This window comes from Grammomys surdaster, unplaced genomic scaffold, assembly GCF_004785775.1.
Source record: "Grammomys surdaster isolate TR1022 unplaced genomic scaffold, NIH_TR_1.0 205, whole genome shotgun sequence".
Classification (NCBI taxonomy): Eukaryota; Metazoa; Chordata; class Mammalia; order Rodentia; family Muridae; genus Grammomys; species Grammomys surdaster.
Window position 1 is genome coordinate 4,221,494 of NW_021604650.1, and position 12,892 is coordinate 4,234,385.

Genomic DNA, 12,892 nt, shown 5'->3' on the forward strand with positions numbered 1-12,892 from the left:
GCATTGGGGACAGGGTGGGCAGGGCAGGGGATAAGCATGACAGGGTAGGGCTCGCAGGTAGGAGAGGCTACATCAGGCAGATCAGCTGGTATGGGTAGGACAGGGTGTAGATGGGATGTGAAACTCAGCCGGGTCAATGAGACCAAGCAGTGGGTCAGAGTGGGTCCAGGCAGTGCAGTAGGGAGCAGGTAGACAGGGCTCAGGAGAGACCAAACCAGGCCTCTGTCCTACAGAAACACCTATAGGGAGGCACTCCTCCAGAGAAGTACATGCTAGGGCAGACGGAGGAGCATGTGTGTGTGATGTGAGTATGCTTGTACATGTATGGTTGCTTCTGCGTGTGATAATCCAGGCAGGCTAGTTGTAGCCACCTGAGCTGCCTCACGTTCAGGGGGCTACTTTGTAACAGCCTGTTCTGCTGCTTTGGTCCATGGGTCAGGACCTAGCAAGAGAGAGAGAGTGGGGACGGAGACAAGAAGAATGAAGACAAGACAGGGAGTCTGATCAAGTCTCGTTTATTGGAAGGAAATCCTGGGTATTTATACCCTTTACCATGTGCCTTGCCCTCGTGGCCAAGCACAGCTGAAGGCACTACGTCATGTGCCTTGCAGCGTGGATATCACGTGCACCTAGCTAGCAGTGAGGAGACCACATGCGCCTTGCTGCTGGTGGCACTAAACAGCAAAACAAGATATGTGAGAAAAACAAGATGTTTATTAGAGTGTGCTCAGCTGTTGCGGGCTGTTGAAAACAAGTCTCTTGTCAGGGTATATGGCTCGAGATGGCTGCAAAGATGATAGCCGCTTTCTGCTAGGAGTCGGCTCCCAACAGCTAATATGGTGGACAGTGCCTCTCTAGAACTGTTTCAGGCTTTCTAAGGCAGGTGGTGCCATTGTGAAGTCCCAGTGGAGTCCTGATGTGTGAAATACTTGCTTGGAGTCATCGCCTCTCAGCCTGGAGTCCTGTATGGTAGAATCTTAGCAGAAGTCCCTGATAGTGACACTGAGCTTCTGTGACAGACTATGGGGGTCGGATGGGAGGCAGGAAGGGGCTGTTCTAGGCTCATCCAGTTGCACAGGCACCAAGGATCAATATTTCTAGCCACACTTTATAGAAGGTTTGAACTTGGGGTTTAGAACTTAAGCCACAAAAGTTAGTGTCGGATGAGTAGGGTAAGGTGGTCTCTGAACAAGACCATCGCAGTTAGTTCTTGAACTCGTCTACTCTCGGAGCAGCCCACTGTTCATTGAGAGTGTCAGGGGAGCAAAGGTCAATTACAGGAAACTCGGTTCCAGTTGACAGTGCTACAGGGGTGTTGAGCCCCCACATTCCTGAGGTAGAAGGGGGGGTCTGGGAACCTTTGCTAGATTCAGCTGTACGTTGGTCCTAGAAGGACCTGGGGGAGGAGCCTAAGTTTAACCCAGTGTGAATGGAGCCTGCAGGGTCCAGGCAGATTAAAGAGACAAAGTGTGCTTGGGAGTCCACTAACCCAGGGTTCCCAGGCATTGCTGTGTTAGCCAGTCCTGAGAATTTCCATGGAAGCATGGCGAGTGACTTTTCTGGGGAAAGTAACATCCTTCAAGAGTTTGTCTTCTTGTTGGAGAAAGCTTAGGGTGGAGATGTGCCCTGCAGGGGCAGGGGCAGGCCTGGGATGGTTTCTGAGAAATTACAGAACTGCTGCTGAGGCTGAAGCCACCATGTGGGTGGTCAGCGGTGAGGTAGGACTAGGAGGGCCTGTGGGGATGAGTCATGATATCACGAGCTGGTAGCATGGTGTAGGGCTGGGGGGACACCTGACAGCTGTCCTGCAGGACACATGAGAACGTGGTGGGATGCCAGGCCATGTGGGAGTGAACGGCTGGGCGATGGCGAGCTTGCAGCTTGCACTGCAACTTCCTTCTATCCTGTCCTGTTCCCACAGTCCACACGCCATGTGAGGAGGACAACGGCGGCTGCTCCCACCTGTGCCTGCTGTCCCCGAGGGAGCCTTTCTACTCCTGTGCCTGCCCTACTGGTGTGCAGTTGCAGGACAATGGCAAGACGTGTAAGGCAGGTGAGTGGAGCATTGGCACTGGCAGGGACAGATGGGGCCTGGCCTGGTAGGGTTGTAAACAAACATGGCAGCCTCTTCACAAGGGTCTGCTCCATTTAGCGGAGACTCTGAGCGTTGCTACCTCTGGACCTGGGCTATGTTTAACCCATGGATGAGCTCTCTTTGGGAGTCATGGGTCACTCATCAAAGAAATGATGTCCTGACTTAGTAGTGCCTTCAAAGTGCTGAGCATGTCAACATAGGGTCACACCCTAAAAGTTTGCTGTCCTGAGTTTTTATCCAAAAGCTATTAACTGTAAAAATCAAAGGATGGAGGTGTTAGTGGGTGTCCAGGGAGCTAGCCCTCAGTGCGGCGCCCCAGTTGATGGAGGCGTTAGTGGACGTCCGGGGAGCTGCCCACAGTGCGGCGCCCCAGCTGAGCTTTCCCTTTCTGTGTCAGCTCTGCCCCCTGGGGCACCGGAGCCGTGGCACTGTGCAGACATGGATTTGGTTTGGCTTCCCTGCGACTGTGTTGTTTATTTTTCTTCTTGTGTTTTAGTTGCCTCAAGTTTTACCTCTCTGTTAACGCTCCTGTGTGGGTCCCAAATCAGCCTTGTTGAAAGTTTTCTTTCTGACTCAAAGAGCCGGTTTCCCTCCTTGTTAAATATATTTTTTCTTTTCTTTTTTTCCTTTGAGATTATAACATAATTACATAATTTCCTTTTCTCTTTTCTCCCTTTAAACCCTTTCATATACCAATCATGTTCACTTTGAAATTCCTGGCTTTGTGGGCTTCCCCCCCCTCAACTTTAGCGTATCTATTGTTTTTAAGATGGGGTCTCATTGTGTACCTCTGGCTGTCCTGGAATTTGTTACATAAACTAGGCTGGCTTCAAAATCCTGGAAATCTGCCTGCTTCCACTTCCTTGAGTGTTGGGCTGAGGTGTGCCCTCTGATTTCCAGCTTGATTTGCACGTCTTTTGTCTCGGGCCTCACTTGTCAGCACTGGATGTTTCTGGGTTAGGGTATAGGCAGCATCCTCACCTCCAGGAAATGTGCTTCTGCTGTGGTGCTTCAGGTCGCCCCTTCTGGTACCTAGAGGACAGTTCTCCAGGTTGACTCTGGGGCTTGTCCTGTCAGGTGTGAGGAACACAGCCATCCTGAGGCTGGTTCTCCATTTTTTTCTTCTGGGGACAGAGCCTACTTCCCTCAAGGCCAGGGAGGCAGCTGCCTTCCACCTTGCCTGGTCTAAGCAGCTTCCTCGAGACTTATTTTCTGATGCCAGTATGTGGGGTCGAAGGGATGTCCTTGCTCAGCTCCAGCTGCTGTTCAGGCATGGGGTGTGACTCTGAGGGTTTCCTGGTCCCTGCTATGTGCTCTGCAGTGTGGAACTTAGATTATAGATACCTGTGGTACTGGAGGTCAGGATGAGCAGCTGGCCCTGGCCTTCCTGTGGGAGTCAGGTTCCTCAGTGACTCCGATGTCCAGGGGTCACATGTTCCACTTTCCTAAGAATCCTGTGTCCGCTAGCTATGAAAGGCACTCCTAGAAAGACTGTTGGAGAATGCCAGGTGCACAGGACAAAGATTTGTGCACACAAAGCCCTCTGTGGGAGTGTGCAGCAGGCTAAGGGCACCCCTGTAGACTTCAGTATGCTAAATCTATGTTTTTTCCACTTTGGCTGCAGATGCCCTGACTATGGTATTGTGTTAAAAGGAGGGAGATGTTTTCAGATGAGAGAAGAGGCATGTGTCCTAGTTAGGCTTCTGTGGCTGTGATAAACACCACTATCAAAAGCAACTTAGAGAGGAAAGGTTTCTTTGTCTTATAGGCCATAGTCTATCCTCAGGGGAAGGAAGACAGGACAGGAGCCGCATGCTTGCCCAGCCTGCTCTCTTATGTATCTAAGGACCACCTGTGTAGGGATAGAGCCAGCCACAGTGGGCTGGGTCTCCCACACCAGTCAGTAAGAAAACGCCCCACACATTTGACTAAAATGGAGCTTTTTTTTTTTTTTTTACTTTTAAATTTTTTATTTAATACATTTTGATAATATTTCTCTTCTTGTAACTCTTCCCAGGGCCTCCCCACCTCCCTACCCACCCTACTGCATATTCTTTCTTTTTATTCAAAACAAAATAACACACACACACACACACACATGCACACAATTATTGAGTCTGATCTGTGTTGGACAACTACTCCTGAGCTTGAGGGCTTCCCTGGTGTGTGACTGACATACCCAGTGTCACTCCACTGAGGAAAACGGATTTTCCCTCCCCCAGAAGCTATCAGTTGTAATGTGCTTCTTGCTTGGGGTGGGCCTCACACCTGCTCCCCCTTCTCTCTGCTGGGATTTGTCTAACTTGTCCTGCATGTGCCATCAGCACATATGTGCATCTAACCTGTTGGGTCTGGACAGCACTGTCTGCACCATCTCTGGCTCCTGCTGTCTTCCCGTCCCCGTGTTTACATAAATCCCCGAGTTTTGAGAGGAAGGTATAACAAAGACACCCGGTTTAGGGCCCAGGGCTCCAACATTGGAGACATTTTTCTCAACTGAAGTTCCCTTTTCTCAGGATGACCCTAGTTTTTATGCCCCAGAATTTTGTCTCGTCTGAGATGAGACTGAGAGACTGTTGTTTTCTCTAAGGTGGGAACTCCCAGCCTTGCCTCCTTCAGCACTTCCTCTGTGTCCTCATCCTTTGGACAGTTCCTAGGCTGCGAGGGTGGAGAAAGAGTCAAGAGTTCAGAATTAGGCTGGGAGTGTACCTCTCAGTTCATAGTCTGCTTGCCCAGCATGCACGAAGGCTTGGCTTTAACCCTAACACCATACAAATCAGGCGTGTTGGCAGTGGTATACATAATACCAGCACCCGGGAGTGGAGGCAGGAGGATCAAAGGTTCAAGGTCAACCTTGGCTAAGTGGTGTGGCCTTGAGGCCCTGGGGATCAGAGGCTTCCTGCAGATGTCTCACCAGTGGGTAGCCAGGCATGGCTCGAAGGGCAGAGTGATGCCAGTGGGAGGTCAGGCATGGCTCAAGGGGCAGAGTGATGCCAGTGGGAGGTCAGGCATGGCTCAAGGGGCAGAGTGATGCCAGTGGGAGGTCAGGCATGGCTCGAAGGGCAGAGTGATGCCAGTGGGTAGCCAGGGATGGCTCGAAGGGCAGAGTGATGCCAGTGGGAGGTCAGGCATGGCTCAAGGGGCAGAGTGATGCCAGTAGGTAGCTTCTGGCTCCTGGGGAGTCCTCACGGTGTCAAGCGAAGACAAGAGCTCTAGAGTTGGGAGTGGCCAGGAGCTAGCTAAGGATCTCCTCGAGGCTGTGGCATCTGTGAGATCTCTAGTGTTGTCCATTTGAGGCCATATGGAGAAAACTCCCATAAGGGAAAGCTGGATGAGTGGCCAGCCCTGCCTAGAGGACAGATCTATAGGGGAACAGAAATGAAGATTTGGAGCAGGAATGTGTTGGGGAGATGTCATGGCTTTCTCAGAGGGAGCTCTGGAAGTGATGGGCATGGAGAACATGGGGACCAGGGTAGGTAGCATGTCTTGCTCTGATCCCAATTTCTCCTTGGTAATAAGGAAACTCACTGGATACCTTAGGGCACCGAAATTCAGCCTCTCCTAGCCATCATATTAGGTTTTAGTCTGTGTCCTGGCTGTCTGCTTTGAGACAGACGCAGCCTCCTCAGGCTCCAGTTCCTTTATCTGCAGCACTCTGGAGTGGTTGAAGGAAGGACTAACCGCTTGGCAAGTAGGAACTGGACTTGAATTTGAACTTGATCTGGGAACCAGGCAGACACTCTGATTTGAGACCAAGAGAACAATTCTTCCCAGAACATTTGGACTCCAGTAGATGCCAAGGCTAGCTGGTGCCAGGTTGTGGTGATGGGGCTGGAGAGATCTCAGTGAGTAGACAGACAGGCTGCAGAAGTGCGTGTTTATGCTGTGGATTCTGAGTATGCTTGCTTCCCGTTTTCATGGTTTCAGGGCCAGTGTTGACCTAGGGCAGGGATAGTGGCCTGGCTGTCGCTAGACTCCTGTGACACAATAGACATCCTAGCCACCTACAGGCCTGATGGAGTATGGCTGAGTCTGCCCCTCTAGGTGGACACAGAGTAGGTAGGAGCCACTGCCATAGCTTCCCCCTCCTCTCAGGTTTGTTTTTGAACCCATGGCACGACTGCTGGATTCCTGGACTTCACTTCATGGAGTTGGAGATGAGAGAGTCCTGTTCTGACCTCAGTTTGAGCAAATGAAAGCCAGCTTGGAGTCTACCTTGAAGTACGGCCTGAGATGGTATCCTTGTCAGGACCCCAGTTAATGGGAGAGTGGGGGTGTCCCATAAACTGGGGGCAGAAGGGTCAGATACTTGTGTGGCCATTACCAAGTGGAGTGGTATCCCTCGAGCTCCTGAGCCGCTTCTTCCCTCTCTGAGAGGTGAAGAGAGCAGACAGCCCCCTTAGATCCCCTTAGATAACTGGAGACTGAATGGGAGGCCTGGTTCACGTGGAAGCCACCGTTTGACATAGTATTTTTCTTTGTTACTCTCTCCTTTCTGAATTGAGGTAGATTTGTCATCTGAATCCATGATTCATCTAGTCTAGATTGGTCTGGGGAACCTGTCTCTGACTCCTAAATTTTGGGGGCTACTACAGCTGCCTGGCATTTTAATATGGGTTCTGGGGGTCTAAACTCTAGTTCTCACACAGAACAAGGCACCCACTGAACCATTTCCCCAGCTCATGAAGCCTCTTTTTAAAAAAATCTTCCTATATAGCCTAGGGTAGCCTGGAACCCAGTATGTAGCCCAGGCTGGCCTCACATTCATTTCTTCTGACACTGCTTCTCAAGTACTGGGATTACAGGCATGTACCATCATATTAAAAAGAGCTTCTCACACTGCTTGTGTGACCGCAGACTGCATACCTGTCCTTTGAGCTCAGGAGCATTTGGGTCCTGAGGCTCTATGGGCAGGGGACCTTTGCCTTTGGGTCTCTTCTACCTGTGCCCCCAGCTCTTTTGAGGTGGCTGTAGGGAGACCAGCCTGTTCCCTGCAGCTCAGAGGAGCTGTGAGGCCTAGATGGCTGTGTTGTAGATTTCTATAGAGCAGGGTGACTATCAGCCCTAGGAAGCTGGAAGCTGAGAGCCCTGTGTGCTCCGCCTGGGCCAGCCTCCCTCCCTGCCCCCTCTGGAGGAGCCTCCACAGGCAGCTGGCTTTGGTTTTCCCCATGTTTTTCCAATTATGTGGAATGGTCTAAAAACAGCAGTAGCAGGGGCCTTATTTGGGAGTCGCCACCGCTGTCTGTCCTCCACAGCCTGCAGCTCTGTCACTGTCAGCGTCTCTGCGTCCTGTTCTTTGTGGACCCTTCACCCTGGTGTTCTGGCTTTTGTCACCTGGACTTTTTTGGGACAGTGACTTAATAACACGTATCCTACTGTGTAGGCCACGAATCACCAGACCAGAGGACTCTGACCAGGCAAAGCTGGCCACAGGATCTATTGCTGTGGGTCGTCTGGACAAGGCCTAGCAAGTCACAGGATGGACATGGATTGAGTACAGCTCCCCCCCCCCCAGCCCCACCCTCCCAAACACTCCTTCAAGACATAGTTTTAACAGATGCTTGACTGTCAGGGATAGTCTGGGTGGGAGCTGCTGAAAGAACAGAGGGCCCCACTGTTGGGTCTGATGGGTAGATGAGACAACTGGAGCTACTTTGACTAACTCTCATATCCATCCATCCATCCATCCATCCATCCATCCATCCATCCATCCATCTCTCCACCCACCCACCCAGACAGATTAGCCAGATGGGCAGGCAGCCCTCAGCCAGGGCCAAGAATAATGGGTGTGTTTGTTCCCAGAGTCTGGCTGGCTAGTCACTTATCAGGGAAGTAGGTCAAAGGGAAAAGAAAGGAGGTCCTGTGGGGGAGTCTGCACCACAGCCTTGATTGGCATTGACTTTGCAAACAGAAGGCAGCTGCTGTTCTCAACCATGGACCGTGAATTTTTAATAGCAAGAAAATTGGATCACACGGTCCAGGAGACTGCGTGGTAAGCCTGTATGCTATCGTGTTGTGTGTCTGTGTAACTGAGGTGTAACTGCATCAGAAACACACTTTGTGAGTGTTGGGTCAAATCAGCTCTGACAGTTGATCCATGTGTGTAACTGCCACCCAGCTAGAGACTGTTTTCATCAGGCAGAAAAGGCCTCCAGGTTCCTACCTCTCATCCCACTGTGAGACAGGAGCTCCTCCCTGCTCTGAGAGGGGCACATGCCATATTCTTAGAAAGGAAAACTTTCCTTGGGGTCATGGCACAGGCCAGCTATCAGTTGGTGCTTTCTGGCTGTGGTGAAGGATGTGAGGCATGTTCCACAGACTGACAATCATGCCATGACCCCCTCTTGCATCATGTTTCCCTTGCTCCTCTAGCCCACTCCCAACTCCAGCCTGGCCCTGGACTTACCTGAGGCCCCTTTGTCTTTGGAGAACAGTTATGAGTTGGTAGGGTCCTGTAGAGCACTCTAAGCTGCCCAGAGGAACCCCTGACACACACACACACACACACACACACACACACACACACACACACACAGAGAGAGAGAGAGAGAGAGAGAGAGAGAGTAAGAGAGAGTAAGAGAGTAGTCTTTGAGCATGAGATTTTCTGTATTCTGATCTCCACCACTTTGAAGGAATCTTGCCAGGTCCAAAGTACTCAGCTGACACTAGGGCCTCCTGCTTGTTTTCAGAGAAGTGTGTAGGTTCCAGCTCCTGGCCTCCAGTCTCTGTTCATCATGTACTCCTGTTTCCTGGAAATAAGTTAGCTCCTTTCTGGCCATGCTGCCTGGACCTCTCCCCACCCCATACACACACTTATGTGCTTGCCTGGTTTCCGTTTCTCCAGGCTTGCCCTCAGAGGCCTGCTTTGATGCCATGTCTCCTTGACTCCACTGTAGGCCCTCTGAGGGACGGCATGTACCTTAGGTTCTGCTTCCAACTCTGCCGTGAAGGACAAATGGATTCAGCTCCCTCACTTGTACCTTCCCAATGGACCAGGGTCAGGGCCCAGGAAGCTGGTAACATTGTTAGTGTGGTGACAAGAGCTGAGAATCTCTGGTTATGTCTGGGATCTTTAGCAGCTAGCTGGGCTGCATCTAGTGGGGCTGCCTTGTCCTCTCTACCTCCCTCAGGGATGTGGCGTGGGAGCATATGGTTTCCTCAGGGCCTCCTCATGTGGCTATGAGGTCTGGGTTTGCACTTTATCCACTTGGGAATGTCACCTGAGATCCTGCCTCTGAACTTTTCAGCTGTGTTTAAATTTATTTATTTTGATTTTATGAGATCAGGCTGACCTCAAGCTTGTGATGGCCTTCCTGACTATGCCTCGAGATTACAGACTTGTGCCAACCTGTTTTCAGTGAACCACGTGGGCTGCTGATAGTCGTCTTTGACCTAAGGAAAAATGATGTTTTCACATAGCTAAGTGTAGTCGATTATTTGAACTCCGGCCGGCCACCATGGATGGCAGTAACAGTGTCCCCTCAGGGTGGAGATAGCTGCCATGGTCTCAGCCTTGCTTTCATTCACTTCTTCCTGGAGCTGCTTGAGGGTCTTTGGGGGTGGTCCTGCTTCTCAGATGGGGAACTGTGCACAAAAGTCAGAGCATGCTCACAGCGCTGATGGGACCACAGCCTGGGCACTCAGCTCACAGCCTCCTTACCCACCCTTCCTGGGGTGTGGATTCCTGATGCAGAGTGCACAGCTGTCTATTAAGTCATAGTCAGCTCCAGGAGCCGCAGGACAGACAGTGTGTGACCAGTAGTAGAAATAACTACACTGGAGCTAGAGGGATGGTCAGAGGTTGACACTTTGTACGGATGGAGAACCTCAGTTCAGTTCCTAGCACCCATGTCTGGCAGCTCTAAACAGCCTCGAACTCCAGCTCTAGGATATCTGATGCTGTTCTGACCTCTGTGGGCAACTGTACCCACATTCACACACACACACACACACATGAACACACGCACACACAGAGAAAGACTGCCATGTATAGAATACCTACTATGTTCCTAGACACAGGGCTTTTTGTTTGTTTGTTTTTTGGAAGAACTGAGCCTTGAGCCCAGAGCAGTGTGTACTAGACTTTTCCTTGTTACTGTGACAGAATGCTGGACAAAAGCAACGTAAAGGAGGGTTTGGTTTATTCTGGCTCCCAGCTGGAGGGCACAGTCCATCATGGCGGGGATGGATGGCTGCAGGGCTGTCAGGCCATTGCCGAATTGCAGCCAGGAAGTGGATGAATGCTGGAGTTTAGTTTACTGTCTGAGACCCCAGTCCAAGGGATGGTGCTGCCATATTGAGGATGGATCTTTTCTCCTCCGCTAAGCCTCTCTGTAAACACCCTCACAACACGCATAGAGATGTGACTCCCAGGTGATTCCTAATCCTGTTGAGCTGACCATGAAGCATGTGGCCTGGCCAGGTGTAGCCTTCTGCAGCCACCTCACCAGCTGAGTTGGAGTCTCCAAGCCCTCTGCCCCACCTTTAATTTGCAGAGGAAAGCCATACTTTCTGTGTCACCTGTAACCTTCAGAAGAGGGAGGAGTGTTCACTGCCACAGGGGGCTTGGGGCGGGGGAGTCTGTGCTGGGGCTGAGATCGTAGCTTGTTCAAGGCTGTATGGTAGACAGTGTAGTTGAGCACTGACTTCAGGCCTGTTTTCCTTGGAGCTTATGCTGACCACTAGACCGTACTGCTGGTGTGAGTACCCACTCAGTGGCCTGAGGGTCATTGTAGAGAGGGAAAGCAGGGAACCAGTGAGAGGCTGATGGGAAATGGAAGAGAAAGGGGCACACCTGGAAGAGGCCTAAGATTGGCTCTGACTTCATACTGTGCTGGGCAGCAAGTGACTTAGTTGAGAGCTATCCTTTCAGCCCAGAACTCAGGCCTGGTGTCTGTGGGGCCATTCATTCCTCATGAGCTCAGCCTTCCTGTGCATGCTTGTTGGTCTTGGGGTGAGCCATTCAAGCAGTCACTTGGGTCTCAGGTTATGAGCAAAGCCCAAGACAGCTTTGGCCACTTCCTTTGGGCCTGTGACCCTGTGGTCATTAGGCAGGGTTTCCCAGGCCAAGGTACTTCTCTTGGCATTTGTTTAACCACTTACCCCCTAAGAGGGCAGTGGAGAAACTTAATCAATTGCTAAAAAAACAAAAAGATTTTGACCACTTGCCAGCTGGGAAGCCGCAGGCCCAGGCTGTTTACGGCCTTTTAGACTGCAGAGCGAATGGAGACCTGTCCAGTCACTGAGCTGCCCACGCAGCCTCGGGCCTTAGTGCTAAGAAGAGGCTGTCCATGCCTGTGCTGAGGGTAGCCAAGGAGAAGACCAGGGCAGGATCATCGGACAGAGAAGGGCTGGATCTGGGCTTTCTGTCTCGATAAGAAAGGCGTTCAGAGCAGAGTCACAGAGGTCATGGATGCCTCAGCCTCACAGAGGGGCTGGCCCTTTAGAAGCAGCCTGTTACCGTGGGATTATGGTAGACTGTGTGGGAGGGTTGGGCTGTCCGCTATAGCCATGAGGTCACAAGGGCTCTTCCTGGGGTACCTGCCTTCCTTCTTGTATCAATTGGGTCTTGCCACATCTTCAAGAGAGATTATTAGCTTTCTTTTTGTGGGGAGAAAAAAACCCTTTTCTGTGGAGAGATTGACTTTTCAGTTCCCATGTGTTGAGTGGGTTGCCAGTGGATCCACCTCCCGGGCTCCGGCAAAGGCACTGATGCGCATGGGCCACATCTGTAGGTGGCTGAGAAGTTTAGCTCCACCCTGCCTTTCACCCTGTTCTTCCCTTCACTATACCAAGGCGACAGAACCTAAGCTTAGGAGCTGCCTGTCCTCAGTTCTGGCTCCAGGGAAGGAAGCCTGCACCCTGGTCACATCCCTCCTAGTCTGAAACCCTTCCCAGTCTACACCTGACCCCAGTTCAGAAGCCTTTTTCCTCTTATAAGGAAAAGTTTATATTTACTTCAGAAAGGAAGCCATCAATATAAACTAGGAAGGAAATTTACAGTATTATGCATGTGTATGAGTGTTTTTCCTACATGTGTGTGTACCATGTGCATACCTGGTACTTTTAGAGGTTGGAAGAGGGTGTCAGATCCCCTGGAACTGGAGCTCTGGGTGTTTGTGAGCCACCATTGGGTACTTGGAGCTGAACCGAGGTCTTCTGTAAGAGCAGCCAGTGTTCTTAACTGCTGAGCCTTCTCTCCAGCCTGATAACTAGCAACATTTAAATGACTGAGAAGCCTGTTTTCTGGCCGAAGCTGCTTGTAACAGGTCCACATGTTTTCCACTTTTCTCTAACAAGTTTTTATTGGGTATTTATTTATTATTTCATTCATTTTGTGTGTGTACATGTGCCACAGTGCACATGTGGAGGTCAGAGGGAGTTAGTTCTGTCCAGCACTCTGGTCCTGGAGCTTGTATGAGGTTAGCAGGCTTGCCAGGAGGCGCCTTTGCCCACTGAGCCATCTGGCTGGCATGATCTTCATTTTCCCCATGCATTCAAGGCCAAATGCATATTTGTTCAGAGTGTGCGTGTAGACTCAAATGTCATCTTTTATAGTTCAGGAGTGTTTCCTGCATCAAGTCTTCTCCAGGACCTAGTGTTCTGTGTCTCTGTAAACACCTAAAGGCACAAATGCCCCCTGAGATGTAAAATGAACCCCTTTCCTCCCTCTCTTCCTCCTGTGTATTATGGGATATCTGGCCTGTTCGCAGATTCACCTATCAGGTGTTGGATTTTTGCTGTTCTGGAGATATATATATATATATATATATATATATATATATATATATATATATA

The 12,892-nt window shown here is 50.7% G+C and overlaps 1 protein-coding gene across 1 annotated transcript in view; it reads left to right on the plus strand.

Annotated features, from left to right (window-relative positions):
• The window catches only part of Lrp5 (LDL receptor related protein 5), a 104,886-nt gene that overhangs the window by 37,051 nt on the left and 54,943 nt on the right, over nt 1-12,892 (plus strand). The window contains exon 5 of the mRNA XM_028770950.1: nt 1,922-2,053. Within this exon, the coding sequence (XP_028626783.1) occupies nt 1,922-2,053 (132 nt within the window). The remainder of the gene's footprint in view (nt 1-1,921; nt 2,054-12,892) is intronic.